The 22,660-nt window shown below is 47.3% G+C and overlaps 1 protein-coding gene across 1 annotated transcript in view; it reads left to right on the top strand.

Annotated features, from left to right (window-relative positions):
* LOC139059349 (methanethiol oxidase-like) overlaps positions 1-22,660 on the top strand; it is a 51,604-nt gene that overhangs the window by 12,477 nt on the left and 16,467 nt on the right. The window contains exons 3-8 of the mRNA XM_070537639.1: positions 2,080-2,265; positions 8,103-8,220; positions 12,188-12,370; positions 14,141-14,322; positions 17,040-17,118; positions 21,996-22,117. Of these exons, the coding sequence (XP_070393740.1) occupies positions 2,080-2,265; positions 8,103-8,220; positions 12,188-12,370; positions 14,141-14,322; positions 17,040-17,118; positions 21,996-22,117 (870 nt within the window). The remainder of the gene's footprint in view (positions 1-2,079; positions 2,266-8,102; positions 8,221-12,187; positions 12,371-14,140; positions 14,323-17,039; positions 17,119-21,995; positions 22,118-22,660) is intronic.

Here is a 22,660-nt window from a genome sequence, read left to right as displayed (position 1 = left end):
CATCATGCCATCGTGACATCGTGACACTTACCTGCAATTACTTTATGATTTTATAAATACCACTAAATTGGGTGGCAATGCGGTCTTTGTCTTTCTTGAGTTTTTTCCGCATACATATTTATACCTTTCGAACAGAAGCAATCTAACTGTTGAGTAGCAAATAAAACTATCGGCGCCGATACTAATTGCCCTTACTGGAATGTTCGTTAACCTTGTGACCAGTAGTTACTAGCTTTTACTTAGTGACTGACGACTTTTTTTTCTAAGGGATGATCTTTGACCCGGGCATTCACTGACACTGCTCATCAACGTAAAAGCTTTCACAGCGCTCTTGGTCGATGCATGAACGGACAGAGGTTTCTATAGGGACCGTTAGTGCAAGTCCTGTGCATGTCGGAATATGATTCCAGAAATCTGGATTTTTCGTACGTTCTAACAAGTTAAAAAGTGACGTTTGAGTTGCTGTAAGACTTCCTCCCACCTTAAGTGCGTTCCCGCGGACGCCACTTCTCCGTACTTAAGCTAGAAATAGCTCGCCTTGGGCCAAAAACATGGCGAACATTTAATTCTCACTCACCGACAAGCGCGCCGTCACACAAGCGATATCTCCCATGGCATACATTTCTACACTAAACAAGAGCCATGATACAGGAATGGCAAGAAGCACATATGTCAAATATCGCGGAGTTGTTTTCGTTTTAAGCAATTGGCTATTCCTTTCTGCACATCACACTTGACTAGACGACGCGGGCTGTAGCTTTTAACCGGCAAAAGGAGGTTCCAGGAAAGTTGTGGGCGGGCCCTGGTTAAACGCAGGCCACCGAGCGCGTGTAGTCATTTCCTAAACTGAGCCATCAGTTTTCTCTTCAGAATGGCTTCCGGCTTTCCACACTCTTGAGAGAGAGAGAGAGAGAGAGAGAGAGAGAGAGCAGAGAGAAATTAATCTAATTGAATCTGGAGATTTCAGCAAGCGTGCGCACAACTTACTAGGAAGGCGAGTCGGCTGGCCATACGGCATCTTCCTCGGGCTTTTCCGCATGCATGGCCCTGCCTACACGGACCTCGGCTAATTCGCCGCACGGGCGCAATTTGTCGGCGGTTGGTTCGTGCTCCTGGCTTCGAGGCGTTTTGCGTGTGCATGTAAATGAAGTTCCCGTTTTGCTAAGCAAAAAAGCGCGAGTGTAAGCTCTGCGCAAATTAGATTCCGCAGATATGCAGCTTTATATTAGTACTTGATGAACGTGCCCCAATTTTTACTTCGCCACTGTTCTGTGTACGTCAAGTGATCGGTGTGGCGTTATTATTACGATGATAGCCTATTAAAGTCGCATTTCTACCAACTCTCATCACTGTTTGGGACTACTGGTATGATCATGTTTATACGCGCCGCATGGGCGCAGTGGTACGGCGTAGAGCTGTTGAACACTGGCTTGCGGGTTCGGCTCCCAGCCACCCGTCGTGGTTGCTTAGTGGCTATATGGTGCTGTGCTGCTACGCACGATGGAGATCGCGGGATCCAATGCCGCCCATGGCGGCCGCATTTCGATCGGAGCGAAATACGAAAACACCCGTGTACATAGATTTAGGTGCATGTTATGAAACCCCAGGTGGTCGAAATTTTCGGAGTCCCCCACGACGGCGCACCTCGAGTTAGGTCGTAGTTTTGGCATGTAAAACCACATATGTTTTTCGACTCCCAGCCACGGCGACCACATATCAATGTGGATGCATAGAAAAAAAATTAATAAAACGCTTATTTCACGTGCTTTGGGCGTACGTTAAAATCCAGCTGGTCTAAATTCATTCTTCGGCGTTCCTCCGGAGATCGCAGTTCTGGCACGTAAAACCATGAAAACTGTCTACAAAACAATAAATGGATGTATATTGAAGCTGATCCTAATGAATGTAACAATGCACACACCGAAGAACGCACACCTCGTGTGCGTAATTGACCTTTGATATATCACGGTCATTAGTAGTCGTACGCGGCACGGCTCCTGATTATCGTTGGTCGTGGGCTTCCATAAAGTTCATCGCGAAGTGCTCAAGCAGAACCTCGCCTTCACGTCGCGTGCGCAGGTGACTTACCGGCTGTCGATGCCGAACAAGGGAGACGAGCTGCACCACATGAACTGGAACACGTGCAGCAGCTGCTACGGCAAGCCCAACAAGCGGCGCAACCGGCTCATCCTGCCGTGCCTGAACAGCGATCGCGTCTACGTCGTGGACCTCAGCCACAACATCAGGAAGCCCACTCTGCTCAAGGTGTGTACAGCGTGTGGCTCACCCACCCGCCGCGGTGGTGAAATATCGCATTGTGATGGTGGGCTTAAGGTCGTGGATTCGTTTCCTGGTCACTACGGCCTCGTTTCATGAGGGGGGGGGGGGGGCGAAATGCTAAACCGTTCATGACTAAATGAAAGCAGCGCTACCAGGCGGGACACAAGGAGCACACAGAAGACAAAGCACTGTCAGCGCTCTGCCTGTGTACGACCATCGATTCTAGCTAAAGCGTTCGTGTACTTTGATTGAAGAGCTCTTTAAGGAACTCCAGCTCAGGCTACCAATATTCAGACTTCTGTAGTATGGCGTCTAGTAGCCAAAATGCTGCTTTGCGATGCCAAATTCAATCACGCGATCGATCGATTGAACAATCAAGCTATCCATCGCTCATAGGAGGCTCATCAGGCATGCGTTTTAAGTACCTTTCGGTTTCGGGAAAGAACCGCTAGAATTTTATTTCGTCAACACATCTATCGCTCAGAAGCGCAACACTTGTAAACATGCTTGCACCGGTTACTGACGCCCGCTGGTTGAAAGCGGGTTTCGTGTGAGCGTGTGCTCTGCCTGGGGTACAGGCAGAGCTAGAGGCGCCGTTCGTGCCTCCCGCAATGGAGTCTTTAGTACAGCTGTTGGTGAGTAACGCTTTGCGACTGCCTTGGCTAACAGTTGTGTTATCGCAAGCTAAGCAGTTGGTTAGAGAAAGCAGTTGTTGTTTGGGAAAATTATGCGAAAATTGCGTGTTTGCGTGATAAACCTGCTTTTTGTTGTGGAACTTTCCGCCTTTTCAGAATCCTTAAAGGGCCCCTGAAACGGTTCGGACAAATTTTGTAGACGCGTAGGGTACAGCTTAAGTAGAACATTCGCACCGCAATTTAAGTGAAGCGTTGCGTATTAATGGAGCTACAAGCGATTAGAAGTTACCCTCCTCCCCAGCCATGCTTTTCCTCCTCAACTCGTTCGCCGAGCGAGCGGGGCTAAGCTCCGCCTTCACTGGTCCTGCGTCACGATGCGACGTCACATCGTCCACTTCCGGTTGTTTTGGAGCCCGCCCGCGCGAAACCTCTCCGCTAGCCGCTTGGCTGTCGACCCCAAGCGAGAGCTATCGAAGCAGCGTGCGTTGCGAGTATTCTGTCGTAGCGCCGAACGTGTCTGGTATTCCGTTAACCACAGGCAAGCTGGTCATTTCGGCAAATGACTGGAGGCATAAACTCAAGCTGATGAAGGAACTTTGGCGTAGACGTCTGATCGGTCTGCACGGTCCAGACACTTGTTGACGCAGCGCTTCACCAGCCAAACAAAGCACTAATATTGCTCTAACCAAGTGTAAAAAATTTTAAACATTTATAAAAACAACGTGTTGATGATTACACTCCTGCGAAAAATACGCACCAGCAGCAAAGAAGAATACGCTTCGTTGCTGCTATTGTGTATTGTTGAGCTCTATGCCTCCAGGTGGCTGCACCATGCAGACCATTCCCATTTGCCCTTCTGCTCATCTCTGCTCATCCCGTTACGGCACAGTCAAGCGGCCAGACCCTGTCCCCTTGCGCTTACGTTTGCCCTAATACGGGACTCGCGAAACGCTATTGCGTTAGTAATCTTTCGGTGTAAAGTGGCGGCCACAAACGCGCAAATCCTGGCGCCGATCGGATAGCGGCAGTCCGATGCGCAGCAGCCAGTTCGCTCGTACGCTGCCTTGCAGAGGGACACGATGTCGCAGCTTGACACATTACCAGTCGCTACGTTTGCAGTCCACAAGGCAACAAAGTCGAATCATAGTGCTCGCGAAAAGACTGAGACCAACTCTGACCGCGGAGCTCTCGTCAAAATGGAGTACGTTTTAACACAAGCAGACGACACTTGCTGTGTGTCGGAAGTGCTTAAGTGTACTGAAAAATTGTTCTTGTGCATTCTGTTTGTGTTACTTTCTTTTCATAAAAACAAATTAACTAACATTCCAACTATTACAAAGATCATTTGTTTACCATAAAGTTGGAAAAATTATCGATCACGCGCCCTGTTCAGCCAATCGGATAGCTCGCCCCACTGACGTCATATGGGTGATTTCGGTCATATGGGTAGGGGCGGCTTAAAATTCCGCCGAGCAGTGCGCTGCGATCGGCAGCGATGTGCATTTTTTAAAACCTTATAATAAATTACACGCTTTACGCAGATAACTTAGATGTGTCAATTAATGATCAGAAGGACCTACTCTAACGACTCAGTACGTTTGTAGAAAATCGTCAAAAGCGTTTCAGGGTCCCTTTAACATTGGGCTCTCAATTCATGGCTGCTACAATGAATCGCGAAACAGCTCGCAAAGCCAAGCTTCGCGCGGAGCCACACTGATCAAGTACAGCTTTCTGGGCGCGATCAATGCACGGTACCTTTTCCTCTCCGTAGGATTTGCTGCCTTCTGCAAAGGCCGTCTTGTGCGTGTGTCGGAGAAATCGTTTCGGGAGGGAAGGTATATCTTTATTACTGAGCTGTCCATAAATCTTTTCAAGTGCTTCTGCCAGTGAGCCCGAATCATTGAATGGCTTCAGCAGCATGGTTTGCACCGGGTGGCCTAGTTTCTCGAATGGCTGCGCCTTGCACGCTGCTATAGCTCTCTTCGGTCTCGATCGCTTTTCCGATAGCACAGATCATCCACGAGACTGTCGACTGGGCCGCTTCGCGGCGCTGCTGCTTCATTTGAGCTAAAGCCCCTTGATGTTTGAAAGTAGCGACACTCTCCTCCTCACGGCGCTTTCCTCCTCGATTCTCCTCGCCCGCCGGCTGCGCACGGCACGCTATTCCTCCCTGGCTCCCGCGGACGGGCCGCAGGATTCTATGGAGGCGTGTTATTTTGGGCCAGTTGCGCGCCCCAGTGGGGTTGAAAATTTTGAGAAATGTTAATAACAGCATCGATAATGCTAGAGGCAACATTTATGACGGGGTTGGTTTTTTCCTAAAGCCGTATGAACGGTGTATACCGATGTAAAGGGAGCTTTTGAGGCGAGTTTAAACTCCAGACAGTTTTTCTGCCGCATGATGAGATGCTTTACTTTGTGCGTCTGATCTAGTATTGCTTGTGACACATCCCTTTGTGTGCGGCATATTAAGCAAAAGTCTTAGACCTCTGTTTCAAGGTCGTGTTGTCACCTACAGAAAATATCGCGTGACCGAAAGAAGGCGGGAAGCGAACCAAAGCATGTGCACCCGTGTATAAGACATGATTATTGATTAGCAAAGTTATGATTGATTAGTGATTGGATTAAGATTAATTCGGGTGTATTAAGGAGGGTTAAAGTCGATGAAAGTGGATTAGGGTGAATGATGGTGAATGAAGGTGCATTAGTAAATATAAAGGTGTATAAAGGACTAGGCTGGATTAAGGTGGATGAAGGTGGATTAGGGTGAATTAGGAGGGATTAAGGTACATTAGAGGGGATTAAGGCCGATTAAGTTGGATGAAGGATGTCTTACCGCAGTAGGCTTTAGAAGGCTTTCACGCTCGCTTCTCTTGGGCGATAAATAAGAACACCTGGCACCCTTTTTTCTTGCCTGTGCGCGTATGTGCACCGCAGTTAATATATTCAGCATGCCTTAATTAGTCGCGAGTGCATCGACTGTTCATGCCTTTGTCTTCACAATGTGAAAGTTATAGCTTTTTTGCTGTGGTCTGTAAACTGAATAGGACGATTGCGGAATTTCAGTGTGAAAAAGCGGTGCCGGCAACCGCTCATTGACTACAGTAGTAGAAGCCGAGGGAGGGCATCTAATGAATATTCTTTAGGGGTCTCCGTCAAGGAAGCGTTAAGAAATACTCGGTATATCTATAGGAGAAGACATTCTATATCTTTAGGCAAGAGAAACGCCTTTGGATAACGTATTGTAATAGTTCACAATGAAATTTTGTTACATTATGTAGTAGCATATTTAAATTTGATTTGAATTAAGCATGACAAAACATTTATAGCAACGAAAATCAAACAGCATTGTCAGCAGAATGTTTTATTTTTATGTACACGCACTAACGTTGGTTGACAAGGTACACGTAACCGAGAACATAAAATAGAATATTCGACAACAATAATAATAGTACTGAATATAATATTCAACATCAGAATCAATGCTAGTGTAGAATTATGAGAAAGAGACGCTCAAGAGAACACAGCAGTGGTAAGATATCATGAGAAGCCAACAAAGACGCGAAGGACAACATAGGGGAAATTACTAGTGCTTACCGATTGAATTAAACAAATGATAAATTAATGGCAATGAAAGTCAGCGAAAGCAAACTTTTTTCAGCTTCAGCTTTTTTTTTTCCCGAGTCTTTGTAATATGCGCGGCTCAAATTGGTCTTCAGTGAAATGTAGCTAGAACAATTAGAGAAGAGTTAGTCACTCAGGCAGGATGAGTAAAACGTCTTCATACATTTATAATAATACGTTACTGAGGGCAACCGCATTTTTATGCAACGTACAAATTGCCGCAACAAAAACGCTGGTGAGCAGGCCGGAAGAATTACTAGATGCATTACGATATGATTTGCTACGAGCAATGAGAGACGCCTCACCTGTCAAACAACGCTGTTCTTTGTCGGAACAAAGTTCTTTCGGCCGATGTTATGCAGCCACTGCTTCTTGCGCAAGCCGTCACGCTTTCCTTGCGGTATCACAAAAACGGCATAACCATGCTCAGGCTTCTTGTTGCAGTTATATGCGCAACAGCAAGGCATAGCGCTAGCTTATACAGCAGGAAACACAGCTTTCAACGTTCGCTACGCCGAGCTAAAGCGCCGAGCAAGCCGTGCTGAGGAGGAAAATGGCGCGAACGAAAAAGAAAAACACAAGCAAAACTCAAGATCCGCGCGTTTCCAAGGGCAACGGCAGGGAGACCAATCGTCGTGCAGGAAAACGGGGGCAAAACTGGTTGCCGTGGGGGGGACGCGCAAGGGGCGAGGAGGAGGCGAGGAGGTCGCGCGGCGGCGGCAGAGTTCAAAGAGTGGCGGTACTTTCAAATTATCAAGGGACTTTAATTTGAGCGGTCGAAGACCTGCCGGGGTGCTGCGGCTGTGAGGTCAATGCGTGTGTGTCTCCAAGCGCAATTCATTTAGCTCTTCCATTACCTACAAGCGTGTTTTCATGAGCAGAGTGAATTTTGCTCAATCATCCGCAAATGCGTCGGACACGGAGCTGGTGCCGAGACAGCACCTTCCTTTAGTGCTAAAAAGATTGAACTCCGCTTGAAGCTTTCGTCTACTCCCTATAATGCTAGTAGCCTTACCGCTCAAGAGAAGCCAGTAACTGTATAGTGTAAGAGTTTGGCGCTTTGACGGATTCATCTTTGTGTGATTCTTGGGTTATCTGGGTAAATCATGCTTACATGCTTTCAAACGAGCGACATTGCTTCTCTAGGTAGTGTGGAACTATTTGAATGTCCATTCATAAGATGGTTAAGGGAAAAGATGAACCCACGCTAAAGTAACAGGAAAAAGTTCGCTGGTATATCGTGGTTTGTAAGCGAGGCGAAAGGCGGGAGGCCAGTACGCTTTATTCTGTTCGTATCTATTCATAGTTCAGGCAACTACACCGATTCACCGAGCGCATACGCCATAATTAACCGCAAGAAAACGAAGTACGTTTTTCTATGACGACGCCTACTGCGGTATTACAAAGTGTTGTCCCATGCTCCTCTTTCCAAGCTTGTCTGCCACATTACTTTATTCCTGCAGCACATTCGAGGCTTTATAGTTACTTGCACGCTCGGTTGCGGAAAGCTTGCCAGATGTTGCCAGCTGCGACGAGCCTTCTAGAGCGAAAGTTCGTTCTCAGGTTGTGGAACCTGAAGAGATGCACGCTCTTGGCCTAGCTACGCCTCACACGCCTCACTGCCTTGCCGATGGCAACGTCATGGTCAGCACCATGGGCAATCCTGACGGCAGCGCCAAAGGTAAGCGCAACCTCGCTTAGAAGACTAGTGCTGCAAGTGTTACTGTGCCATATGGTGACAGTATGCGGTGACAGTGACCGATTGTGGTTGTGTGTCTATGCTCATTTCTTTATCTCTACTTTGTTATCACTTTACCTCCCCCTCCCCTCTTTCTCCAGCGTAGGGTAGCAAACCGGATCTTCCCCTCTGGTTAACCTCCCTGCCCCCCCTCTCTCTCTTTCTCTCTCTCTCTCTCTCTCTCTCTCTCTCTCGCGCGCGCGCTTAGATAACGCTTAACGTTGTTGACAACACCTGTACAGTGCAGTACATTTGAGCCGCATGGTCCAAGAGGTACGTAATCTACGCCGCGTCTGTGCTGGGTTGATGTCGAATATCAGCCCCCTTCAGATATGTGCGCTCGCACCCGCACACAAAGACCATGTAATTGCTGTTTTACGCAGAATTTCAGGACGTTACGTATATAACAAGCCATGGCTTTTTGGGAGTGCACGTAGCACGCGTCGTTAGCAGCAACACATCAGACATGCAAACCGCTTCGGATATATTGTACGACGCCAATGAAACGCCATTCTTTCAATGTCTTCATGAAGGTATTTGGTCAGTGCGTTTCTGCGGGAAAAGTAACACAAGAAAATGAAATGGGGTATTGCAAGGTAAGTTTCCTTATAGAGAACGACTGCTTTTTACGTTGCGGCAGCACAGGCATTGGGCAACATTGCTGTGTGTGGCCACGACTTGCAGCACATCTTGGATATAGTTCCATGGAAAGATTATTCTATGACTTATTTCCAAGATTATATGTCAAATGATTAATGTTCCATGCAGCGCACCCTGAACCTAAACTGCATCAGGGAGGCCTCCGGCCGCCTTGGTCCTTTAGCCAGGCAGGGCTGCCGATGTGGTAACCACAGATTACAATATCTGGCGACCACAAAGACTGAATCTATCACGTCCCCCCCCCCCCCCGCCCCTCCTTGCATCGAGTCAGCGAATGCTCCGGCATGGCTGTACAGGGTTGGACTAGCCGAGTAGTAGTCATTGTGTGTAACCTTAGAAATCGGCTACTTCGGGTTTTGATAGACCGGATTGAACAAGCGGCTGTGACAGTGATATCGCGTACCACGCAAGAGGGATGGACACTAACTGACGATGTGTGTGCTGTGCTATGTGCTCTCTCTCACCCTTCCCCATCTTTCATCCCCCCATCCCGCTCCCTTGCGTAGGGTAGTAAATCGGTTAAGCTAAACTGGTTAACCTCCCTGCCTTTCCTACTCCACTTTTTCCTTCCTTAGAAATCGGAATGATGCAGAACACTGCTACTCGCCGTGTTCTGCACTCGCTACACAGCTGGGCTGTCTGGGTGCGGCCATCCAGTGTCCCGGTGCTCCACACGTAGTGCGGGCGACGTTGTTGCATATAGGACATCGTACAGTGCACAACGATGCAAGCGCGATACTCGGAGCGCGTACTGGCTGGCTCTTTTTGTGCCATTGGTGGACGCTAGGGTGAACCGATTCACTGTGGTCTAATATAGAGGCGAGAACCTGCGTCGCGCATTGTGATTGCATTTGGTCACCCAGCGCTCGACCAACGGGGGCGCAACAAAGTGCTGACCGCCATGCGGCCCCACATCACGTTGGAATCGCAGAGCACTGTGTATTCAAGACAGACGTCTCGCGGACTCTACAAAAAAAAAAGGCAGCTGTATATAAGGGGTTTGTGCTCGCGTTCCCGCGTAACATAATTATTTTCTCGTATATTCGAATAACAATCTGCAGCTACCATATCTGCAGCCTGTGTGCAAGTCCTACTTTGCACATTTTCTGACGCAATTGACTTTTAAACATTACTTTAGTTCAATAAGGCACTTGCGCTTGGCGGACGGCCTGGAAGAATGAGGATGCATGCTGCACTTCCGCACACGTGGTGGTTCTTCCGTAACGCGGTCTAACATCCGCACCAGCTTCGCTGTACGTCCGCTTTCACAAGGTGTAATGGAGACGTATTTTTTAATTGGCATGGACTTTGCCTGTGTGCTGATGCTGAGCAGGGACGATTTAAGGCGTTGCATCAGGGTGGTGGTCTGGCTGGCACGACATCGCGCGTTCACTGGTTCGCAAGCTGCCGGCTTCCATCCTTTAACCTCGATTTGCGCCTCTTTTGTTTTTGCTTTTTTTTTAATTCGAAAGCATGCCCTTAGGCATAGCTTTGCGCCTCTTGTTTGCCTGTCTCATGCGGCGGGCGCGTCTGAATGATAACGCGCTGAGCGGAATGCTCGGAAAATTTTGAGTTTCACCTCTGCCTGAGGCAGCGCTCGGGCACAGCAAGTGCCGGTAAGTGTTCTTAGGCTATACTCGCTTACATCAATGAAAGGACCTCCTCTTTAACACAGAAGTAAGACTGTTTGCGCACCACATGACGTGCGAGGCCCCGCATCGACTTTGGCTAGGCTTTGTTTTTGCCAACGACTTAATACTAGGCGCGCTGAATTTGATTTGAGCTAGATGCTGACATGCTCGCACGCATTTCTTCTTTACCAGTTTTGTGGCCAGGAGTAGCAAGAGCTGCGTGTTAACCTTGGAGCACTGAGGAATCGTACCCCTTTCGTTATGGGCTATTGTTAGGCCGCGCCAAGAATGGCATGATTCGGGCGTTATAAGCTTAGTTTGACTTGAAGGTGCTGTAGTAGGAACACGGATGCGCCATACACCAGGTTGTTTCTTTTCTGCGGCTGTGCATAATTTTTAATTCACCTGTGGTAGATATCGTAATTCTAGTCATCGAGCTAGATTACTCAGAGGTGCACTTCACTTGCACGAGAAATCGAAATGCATTATCAACTAATAAACACACTCACTAGTTGCCTTTCTAGTTACATTACCACACAGATTGCTATTTAAGAATTGTAGCCGGTGAGTTCGTGAGACGTAAGCCCTTGGAACGAATTTTCGGGATGACACCAGTTTTGAGATCAATTCCCAATGTCTGTGACGAAGTACATGGGCGCTCCAGTTATTTACGTGTTTCAGTGCGTAAAACTTGTTTCTTAAAGAAAACAAAAGTACAACAGTAGTGGATTTCTACCGCAAGTTTCACGGCTCATATATTGAAACGCGTGGGATCCTTAGACGTTGTTTCAAGTAGGTGTGCTTTGCAAACTCGCCAGCTAATATTCGTAAACAGCAATACGTGCCGTAAAGAGATTAAGCTAATTAGCGATTTTTCTTCGTTTATTACGCATTTTACTTTCTCGTGAGTAATGTCCGTCGCTTCCAGTAATCCACCTCACGCTATCCTCCACAGGTGGTTAAAGATTCTTCAAAGTATAAAAAAATGCACCCCCTTTCTCAGTCACCAACGGGCCACGAAAGGACGGGAGACGTAATCAGGTCAAAGCGCCAGATACGTCGTACAAAACTTTGCGCAGCGTGAAAAATAGCTGGAAAAGCCACGATGCGCGCCTGTCTTTGGGAAGGCGAAAGCTGCACTTCCCAAGCATACGCATATCACTCTAAAAGTGCAATAAGAGTGGAGCAAGAAAAGCTGGAAAGAGCCAGACAAGCGACATTTATGAACATCTCTCGGCTGATATTTTAGTTTCTCTGCTCATTTATCCTCGTCGCTGTCACTTTGGTACCTGAATGTTGGCTTCCGCCCGGTATATAAATGTGCATATTTCGATAAGGTATGCGTGCTGAACTTTTGTTCTTTCCATTGCACTTCAGTCAACCTTATTTGCGTAGTTATTCTTGCGAACCTCAACGTCCTTACCGGCTTGCACGTTGCCTTGCTGGCCTCGAATATTTTATGCTTGCACATTAATCATTCTGTGTTTATGTCAGTGCTTCGTCACCTCTGTGCACGTGTAGCTGACAGCTGCGCAGTTTTTCATCGTGAATCTTAACCAACTCTCCACGTTGCCGCCTCGTTTCGTTACTCACATCTTCTCGAACGCTAACCTTTACAGGCTGCTTCTTCGTGCTTGACGGCACTACGCTGACACTTCGCAATGTGTGCTCGACGCCGTGCAAATGTGCGGCCTTCGGCTACGACTACTGGTACCAGCCTCGGCACAACGTAATGATTAGCAGTCAGTGGGGAGCCCCGTCTGCCTTCAAGAAGGGCTTTGACATGAAAGACGTGGAAGATGGTGAGTACGGCTTGCATCCAAAATGTTGAGTTGTTTTACTCTTTCAACTTCCAAAACGTGTGCTTTGTAAGAAACCTTTTGATCGGACTTCTCAGGCGCGCATTTCAGGCTGAGTTGTTTTCGCTTTCTTTTTTACTGGGAATAAAGTTAGTCAATGTATTTCTTGTCTGTCGTTCTTACTGAGTACGTGTTGACGCCACCACAACAATGAGCTAAAATGACGCGCCCATTACAGAATAAGCGACAGCCGCTTACAACCTAGGTCGCACGTAGTGTTTGTACATGTGCTTCTCCTCTTTACCTTCCATATTTGTCTCGCATTTCCCCTGCTGTGTAAGGTGTTAAACTGGATGCTTGTCTTCCGGTTAACCTGCCTGCCTTTCGCATCTTGCTTCCCTGTAGTAGCGGCGTGTACTTAAGTTTGTTATTGAGCATGAGGACGAGCGTCACTTGAGCCTTCGTTCCCCCCGAGAACTTGGTTGACTGACCGCATAGTGCAGCTATGCGGAACCAGCTCAGAGACGGGTTTTCTTGCACCTTCACTGATTACGCGGTTGCTTCTTTCAAAGACCGCACTGTCAATAAATCTGCGTTCACAGCCAATTGGCCTGCGTGCTTGCTCCGGAAAAAAAAAAGTTAAGCTTACGTGGTTAGTTAGGGTGTTATCTAATGGTCGTCATGCTTGGAAGGGAATAAGCGTATGAAAAGAATAAAGGGCAGAATAATAATAATAAAGAATGATCCCCAGCTATGACAGGAAGCCTTAAAAATAGCTCAACGTCATCTTTGTGCTCGTGTATTTCGACGTGCTGGGCAGGGGATGCGTTGGCGTGCTGTACGTGTACGTTGCTCTAAGTGGCGTAGCACGTCGCTTCTATATGGGAGCAGGCAGCCAATGCAGCGTCTGACGCGTCCCCCCCCCCCCCCCCGCTAGGGAATGATCAGGCCAAGTCATTTTCGGTAAAAGGAAGGATATGGCTGGTTAAGTTAAGGTTAGTACGATCTCCACGGAAGTGGCTTGCGGCAATTTTATGCCCTCGTACGTTAGAGCCTGCGTCCTACCAATCTGACCAGGGAGTAAACGGATTGTTCTAATCGCCTTGTCCTTCTGCGTGCGAGCACGGGGAACTATTGCGTTGCCCAGCCTCGAAATGTTCAAACGTTGGTCGTGCGCATGGCTCAGCTTGTTTATCACTTGCAATGGTGCGCGTGACTGCAATACCGGCGCCATATTTCCCTGACGAGCATCTCCGCCCTCGCATTATGACTGATGGGAAAGCAGCATGCCGTGTACGACGTGGAGTCTGTTTTTTCCCGCTATATAGAAAATCGTGGACGTAGAAGCGCTTGCCGTAGATACGTCTAACATTTCTGCCCTAGGAGCGGGCAAGTTTTATAGTTTAAGTAACTGCAGGGTTGCTCTTGTAGGCGCCGTTCTCAGCGCCGCTCTCCAAAGTTAGCAGTCCGGACAGGCGATCGTTCTTACTTTATTTTTACCCCATGGAATGCATTCCTGCACAAAGTAAGATTACAGGGCTGATGCAAAATTTAAGAAATCAATTCAGTAACCTCAAGGCTATCTTGTTTGCCACATTATCGCGTGACAGAACCCGTAGGAAATTGCCTACGGCAGGGTCACTCGCTCTTCCAGGAAATATCTAATTAGTATGTGCGGTCCAGTATACTTCCAGTCAACAGATCTGCCTTATGTCTCGTTCTACTCTACTGAACATTGAGTTGACACGTTATTGCTGCATCGTTTGTTCTCAGGAAAGTATGGTACTCACATTGACGTCTGGGAGTGGCCGGGAGTGGTTCTTCAGAAGAGCCTAGACCTGGGCCCTGAAGGATTGATGCCCCTGGAAGTGCGATTCCTGCATAATCCGGACGCCAGCGAGGGCTACGTCGGCTGCGCTCTGGGAAGCACTGTCTGGAGGTTCTTCAAGGACCAGGTATAGATTTGGTGGTTCCTGTATGCGGGTGCAATGCAGCCATAAAGCCGTTGCACACTGGCGCACAAGTGAGCTTTAACCTTCTAGCTTGCCGCAGCGGGACGACAATGATTAAAACGCCGAGGAATGCTTGGGTCGCAAATTGTGAAAGACGGAAAGGTAGAAACATTAAAGAAAACAGCTACCTTGTGTTTTTACATTTTTTTTTTCGTGTAACTTTAGCAGCAAACGCACCATTCAGAAACACTAACTTGGCGTATAAAGTCCTAGTAAAGTGCATAAATTGTTACTCAAACCGCTGCTCAGAGCTTCCGGGGCGGTCAGTCAGTCCAATCCCTCCTCCACTGCGGTGTACCAGACCAATGTAGCAACCTACTTCTAGTTAACAACCCTAATCCTTTTGGTTGGGTTGGTGTATAGGCTGGTAGGCGATGGCCGCAGTTGTGTTGAGAGTATACCCACCAGCCGTACTATACGTGCATGCAAAACTGTGGGTCTCTTTATAGGCTTCAGTATCTGCGGCATGTAACATGGACGTCACTTACCGCCTGCACACGTGATGGGCGACCTTGCATGTTACGACTGTTAATGCTTCTCCCCTTCATTTGCATCGATTATCTCCCTTTCCCTTGTGAAGGGTAGAAAATCGGACGCCCGTCAAGTTAATCTCCTCGCCTCTCCACCTACTGCAAGAAAATTCACCGTGTCGTCATGATGGCATTTTCTGGTGTGACCTTCAAATTTGGTAACCGACCCCCAGCCAGCTGTGCCGCAAAATCTACGAAGCGCGAGCACTAAAGCAGGGACGCCTGAGTTGGCACCCACTGTGGTTGTCGCCACCGTGTATTAGTAAAAGCAGAAGTGTGCTTTAGCTGGAACTGACGTCGAATCACACTCGTCGAAACACGCCATTTTTTTTTTTCACAATGGGTGAAGTCATCATACATGAAAAAATTTCATGGACTCCTAGCGTACCTACTAGGACACGACTAGGGTTCGCGCGCTTTCTGCAGAGGTCGATCTAAAGTGTTGAAACTAACAAGTTTTATAATTTTGTTCAACTCTATGGAAGCCTCGCAGCAAGTCCCCCGCACGCACGCACGCACGCACGCACACACTCAGAGAAAGAGCTACGAATAATTTTGCATTTGGTCACATTGTGAACACTTTTTGTTTTCATGCACTGGAATATACGTCAATGAGTGTTTTTCTTGGCGCTCATCCTCTTATGTGCAATATTTAATGAAGTCGACAAAAGCAAAATTGATGTAGTGAGGCAGGAACACAAAGCTTTTTCTATCAAACATGTCTACGGTAACATGAGTGCATGCACGCATGTTTTCTGTGTAGGGTTATCTTGCCCTCGGATTCCATGCTTAACAATTAATCGCCGAAGAGCCCATTCATCCGGCATCTATAATTTAAGCATGTCACTTTCTCCTTACGTATTCTAAGCGCGGATCATTAGTGATTACGATAAGGCGCGTGGCAGAGGCAGTAACCTGTTGCTGTGAATGCAGCTTTGATTATAGCGCGAACGTATGAGCTGACTACGCGGATCATTATGTCTTTTCTGACTGATGACGTGCCAGCACTCTTTCTTGAAGTAGACGTACAGAACGTTTAGTGAGATTGTACCGGTGGAATAAAGCGCGATCATAACGTCTTAACAAGGTAGGAACGCAGCGCATGCTTTTCTTTTTGTAGGCTACCAGCCCCGCAGTTCGTTTGTACAAACATGTTTACTGACAGTGCTAATCACAGATCACCTAGCCGGAAAATGCATTTCTGATAAAGGTTAGAATAACTCGTCTTTGCAACAGTAATACGATACAGAAATTATGTACTACGATCTGGCGCCCTATCTTCGTGACGGTCGATTGTGACATAGGCAAGTCGCAAGTCTAACTTCAGGTCATAACAAAACCAGGGCCTGAAGTCGCAAAGCTCTTTCGTTCGTATGAGCTTGACACCATTGCCCGGCTGCCTCAGTTAGTAATCTGCACTACGACGATTGGCTCTTACGAACAGTTCTGAGGCAAGAATATTTTAATGTAAACGTGGGCCCAATTCTTCCACCTCTGGTAATCCTGGTCGCAGCTGCAAGGCACTTGGTTTAATGGCACTAAAAAGAATGCAAAAAGAAAAGCAGCGTTGGCAGCACGACACGTGTGTTAACCTACGCCGGGTGAAGGGAGATGGACGGAGAAAGGACACTAGCTGTATGGGAACGTGGGACTGCGCATTGCCTACAAACGCTTCGGAAGTCCAGTCTACTTCAGAGAGGGCAACAATGATTGATTTGCCTTCTGCGCCTGCGACACATTAAGCAATGGTTTATGATTAGGAGTACATTTAGAAGAAACTCGCGCGCAATACAGTAATATTTTTAACTTCTCTATGAGTAATTGGTTGCAGTTTTTCAGTAGTTTACCACTCGTAGTGCACACTGCTTCGTTATTTTATGTTCGTGTTTCATAGCTCGTTGACGTTTGTAACGAAAATGTGCGTTAACTGAATCATCCTTTTGGCGAATACGGGCAAGTGCTGTGTATTTTTTCTTCAAGTTACTTCCACCTTTTACCTGACAAGGATGAGCAGGTTTACAGCTTATTGTGCTGATAACATAGTGGATGCGCCTGTCTACAACATTTCTGGCCTACTTTGATATCTATTTCAAGTAAAAAATACTCTACTGTTCCTATCTCATTTTGCAGCAAGGTTCCTGGAGTGTTGAAAAAGTCATCACGATCCCAACGAAGAAGGTGAAGGGGTGGGTTCTAGAAGACATGCCAGGTAAAACCTCATTCGTTACAAATCTTCTTTTTCGCTGGTTGCGCGCGTCCTTCCCCATAAAATTCAAACAAGAAAAGAGTAACTGTTCAAGATTCATAAATGTATTGCATATAAAACAGCACGCCCTTACGCATCTTCTGGTTAGATTCTGGCTAAAGCGGTTAGCTTGGGCGGAGATTACCGAAATGATGTGAAGGACCACATTAGGTTGTCTCTAAGTTGCTTATATAAAGCAGGGCCTTAAAACTCCAAAAAAGCCGTACGCTTACTCTTATCATATTGGAATGGCGGACAGTCCGACACACGACTCCTGTAGGTGCAAGGAAACCATCGAGAACCTATCGTGCCTTGTATCTGTCCGCTCTGCGACTTCAAACGCCTTTGTCTCCGGAAAGCTTTAAACCGACTGGACTCGCGATCTTTTAGTCTGAGACCCAGACGGTGGCCACATTTGTCACTTGCACAAGAAGTGATTCGTGCAGGTGTATCAGCCTGAGATACCTCTTATGATGCGTCCCCCTACGTGAACTCCGCGCTCGCTTTTCCTCTTCCAGTTCCCCTTTCCCTTACGCCACCACTACCCCCCCCCCCAGTCTAGGGTAGCAAACCTGACGCTCGTCTGATTGAGCTCCCTACCTTTCCTTTCCTTGCTTTTTCTCTTCCTCACGTTACTTTAGGACGTCGGCGTTCCCATTGCAAAGTGCGAGAGAATATGGACGCGTCCAGCGTAGCCTCTTGTCAGCGTCTCCGTTCGAGGAGGGCATGTACTGTTTCGAAGTATGACCTCGGTCATCTGTGGATCAAACCCTCATTTCATCTAGATGGTGCCGCTGCAAGACATTGTCTACACTGCAGTTGCCTAGCCTTCGAATTCTTTCAGCTCGGTTGACGTAAGACAATGCTAACGATGAAGTCAAAGTAAAAGAAACTTGCTGATTCACTTCAAACGTACGCGCTCCACAGTAAAGCGCGTGGGCTCTGTGTGCTCTGCGTGCAGGGCCAGTCGTTTGTGAATCTGCTTCATAACGCCTTTTTAAAAGTTTCGCCTCAAATGAACTATGCATGCACGCGCGGTTTCGCGCTCGAGTTAACAGCGGTGTTTGCGTCAACACCCGTGCGGGTTCAGTTTGCTGCATTACCCAGTGTTGCTGAATAGCGCAGAACCGCAGGTAAAGGAATGTCGCGTTGGCGAGTATTTCAAGGTGTAGAAAAGATCAACGCGGTGCTCACTGACATCAGGGATCCTTACTACGCAGGCCTATGCAGCTTGCGCACGTGTGGGTACGAAGCCTCTCTAGTTAACATCTTGCAAGTCGGGTTACTGTGACACGGAAGCTCTCTACAGTCGCGTCGTGTTTCAGCCTATACTTCAAGCTCCACTGAAATGTCTAGCTTGGGGCTTCTCGTGCGGGCTTTATGCTTTGCTTCTGGCGCTAACTGAGAGTCGATACACTTCTCATCGCTTTTTTTTTTCGCTTAACGTGGAGGCGTACGTCGGTTGAATGCGGGGTTGGTTATCTCAACTTACGGAATGTGCAAGGTTCCGGCCTTGTTTGACCACGTCTTTTGTAGCGACTTCCGGTCTATAAGGTTTCCGATTATTCCCGCAGCGAACTGAGCTAGCTGTAATACTTTGGTCCATGGGTAAGTGCATTCTGCGTACTGTTTGCAATGAATGCGCTTGGAGAAGCTCCTATAGCCAGGGGCAATTTGCCAAGCAACGTTTTCGGTCGTTTGCGCTCTCGTGTGCGCGAATGCATCCGTTACGTGTGCCTTGTACATATTTCCACCTCTGCCTTCAGTGGCATGCCAAACCTTTCACAGGACTAACATTATTTTTGTGGTTGAGCTTTTCTCCAGAGGAAGCTTTAATGCAGTTCGTTTTCCCTTGGAACGTAGAATGAAAACTCATTACTCGGCTACCACTGAGTGTTGTCGCAAGTGTGCAGAATTCTGCAACCTTCGTATGTTTATCCTGATTTTCGACGGCTAATGGAAACGGAAGCTGGTGCTGTGGCTAGATGCCATCATTTCTTGCTTTAATGTGGAGGCACATACGTTAGTGCCTTTTTGCGACCGCCTAATTAAACACAGGTGCCGAGGGAACTTTTAGGAAAGCGTGCTCTCGCCATAACGATGCCGAGGGAGCTCCTAATAGTCCTCTTTATGAGAAACGCGAGCGTAAACCGCACTCACAAGGCTCCAGAGATATAAAAGAAAATACACCAGGTAATACTGGCCCTAGACGAGGCTCTTCATTATCCAGTCTCTATAGTTGAAGCCGGGCCTTTGTTTACCCTCGGTGTCTTTCTGCTGCTGCGTTTGTGTTACTGTCTTCATCTTTCCCTCCCTCATGCTCCAGTGCAGAGCACGACAGTAACTTTGGCGATGAAGTAACGAGCCTCCTGTTTTCTCACTCCTCCGTGCTTTCGTTGGCGAAGTTCGTGCGATCATTTTTTTTTGCTTTCGGAACTCGCACCGGGCTTTCTCTGAACAATCTGAACATAGTGTAGTTCATCGAAGCATCGACATGCCTCACGTCTGCTGACAACGCATTGAGCGTACTGCTTCCCGAAGCAGATATTTGTTCCCGCAGTTGAGCTCTTCTGCGTATTTTCTTCAGTACATTCAGCTCTCTTTGAGCGAAGGTTCCATCCCCACGTATCACGAACCGAAGAGGCTTCGAGTGGCCTTTAAGAACCATACATTTGACGAAATGACCCGTTGTAAGGGAGCAGATTGATTGGCTGAGCAGAAATGTGTCGTGAAGGGGTGTTTTTTAATGTAAGATCTGCTGACTCTCGCATTGCGTGCTGTAGGCAAGACAACTTAGGTATAGGAGCTACATCATTGTCGTCATTGTGGTGTACACACAAAATTATGCCAGAAAATTGCGTTGATAAACCGAATGTTGGGGTCGAATGCGTAAATTTAAATGTCAAGCTCACTTCCGAAAGATATAACGATGTGCTTATCAGAGCCTACCGCAGTCATTTGTTACAAGCGTGACTGAGTGTTTCAGATCTTTAAGTTTGTTTGTACAGATTCCAGCGGCCAGCAACTGTCGTCACTGCAAAAAGTATGATACCCGCCGCGATGACTCAGAGCGGCTGTGTTCGATTCCCAGCAGCAGGGGCCGCATGCCGATAGGGACCCGATGCGAAAATGTGCGTGTATGGAACATTGGGTGGACAATTAAAAAAAAAAATTCACGTGGTGAAAGTTTGTCCGCATAGATCCTGTGTTGCTTTGAGGCATTATAATTTAATCGATGGAGCAACAAATCTAACTGATTACAGAATTTGTTGGATTCATGATAAGAAAGTGTTTGCTAAAGAATAAACTAGAAATTAATAAGTCAGGGTCGTTGATTTTGGAAGACTGTTCCAGTCCTGCGATATCTCCAGAATGTGCGTTTCAGGGGAAATTCACGTCTGTCATAATTCAAACCCACTCGACATTTTTCAATATTAGGTGACATTCACCAAGGTTGGGCGAATAGGTGCTGCATAATTTATTTTACTAGCGCATTCGCCGCCGACAGCTGTCTATTCTATTGCCACGTCTAATGCACTGGGAAAACATCGACTAGGTGAAATGTAAGGGATATTTTTTTAAAATATAGGATAGTGAAGTTCCCGCTGTCGTGCACATCCGATGGCCACTTTTATTTTTAGTCATGTGGGTCGTAGTCATGCGCAATGGGATGCTACCGTTGACACTATCCTTAAAGTTTATTTTATACAGGGATGCAACGGATCAATGCATCTGTGAACTAACACGTTGGGAAGGAATAGTCTTAACTTGTACATCAATACTTTCTATAAAGTAACATCAACCAATTCGGATCTGGGAATCGGTACTGGCCAGTCGGATCTAGCGAGGTGAGCAACAATGGGACTACAATCAACTGCGGCAGACGGTATTTATATTCTTTTTCGGGATAGGTGCTAATGTAACGCAGATCTTTGCAAGCGTATAGGATGAAAGGGCGCTGGTGCCTATTTCCACGATATGCTAAGAGGCTGCCGACGATCGCAGAGAAGCTAGAGCTAGAACCGATAGCACGAGCCGGAAGCGAGTGCCTTGATATGCAAATTGTCAAATTGGGCCGTCATCGCTGGACTAGGGTGCGGAGCGATTTTTAATCATCCCGGTAGACAGAGCAGCTGCTTCGTGCTGATCCCGACAAACGGGAGTTTCGCAGCGCGCTTGGCTCACCTATTACATATTTCTGGCGGAGTGCTGCGTCAGTGGCTGAAACTGAGTTAAGTCTTTTAAAGTAAAGTGAAATAACGGCCTTTCGTTTCAACAAGCGAAAGCAGGAGGGTGCAAAATTTTGACGTTTAGAACTATGAACCGATGAAGCAGACAAAATGAAAGGTTTGGCGCTGTGTCTGGAACAACCTGACCACTCTGGTTTTTGCGCTTTGTGGTTTTGTGCACTTCGTCCAAATTCACACCTGATGCATCTTTCTGTAGTTGCAGTGATTTAACAATACCAAAGGCAGAACTGCCACTTATGGCTTCGAACTATTTACTGCACTCTAAACTGCAGGCCAGAAGCTGCGAGCTTTCTGGCCGGCGCACCGCGTGTACGCGTAAGAACAAGAGAATGGCGCAAAGCAGCGCGCTAATCATTTAGGCCGTTCATATTTAGTGCGAATTATTTTAAAACATGAACGGTCCCCTCTCACGTTTTCTTACTTTAGTGAAATAAGCCGCTGCAGTTTCTTTTTTTCTAGAGAGCAAAATATTAGAGCATTATTCTTGAACTTGGGCTAAAACCTAATCGGCCATCCGAAACAAGAGCTCGGAGTGGCCAAGTCATCTGGAAGTGGCGTATCTGTTAACTGCTTCTGTTTTGGTGTTTGCAGCGGTAATAACGGACATACTCATATCCCTGGATGACCGCTACCTCTACATCGTCTGCTGGATTCACGGGGACATCCGCCAATATGACATCACGGACACCCGCCACCCGAAGCTTGTTGGTCAGGTGAGGACTACCCACATTTCTTCAGCACATTTCTTCAGCACTCAATCCAGATTTCTAGTGCTCAAAAACCAAGCGTGACAACCAAGCATTTTTAGAAGTCGATACACAGGCTTGCATGTAGAGCTTTACTCACAAAGCAGAAACATTGCGAACTTCTGGCAAATGCGACAATAAATGTCGAAAACATCCATGTTGTGCTATAACTACACGCCAAATTGTGCCTCTAAAAGCGGCGGTGTTCAGAAATGTTGGCTTGTCATTCCGTGGGATCACCTTCGGTAGGTATTCCGGGGCACCTGAGGTGGAATCCCAATTATGTACATGCTTTTCTCGCATAGTTTCGGGCCACAGTATTTTGGACGTACTGGACTTCAGTTGTTGCGCAGTTGAAAGCCTCGTACTATAGACAAAGGAAAAATTCGTGCAGCTAATGCAATCGAACCCTGGACCAACGCCTTCTCGGGCGGACATTTTTTTTTTTTCGCGCGGCTTCAACGTTGCGGATTTCCGCAGAACTGATGTCTGTAAGCTGTGCCATTGCAC

Source organism: Dermacentor albipictus, chromosome 4 (genome assembly GCF_038994185.2).
Source record: "Dermacentor albipictus isolate Rhodes 1998 colony chromosome 4, USDA_Dalb.pri_finalv2, whole genome shotgun sequence".
NCBI lineage: Eukaryota > Metazoa > Arthropoda > Arachnida > Ixodida > Ixodidae > Dermacentor > Dermacentor albipictus.
This window is presented reverse-complemented; position numbering and strand designations above follow the sequence as displayed.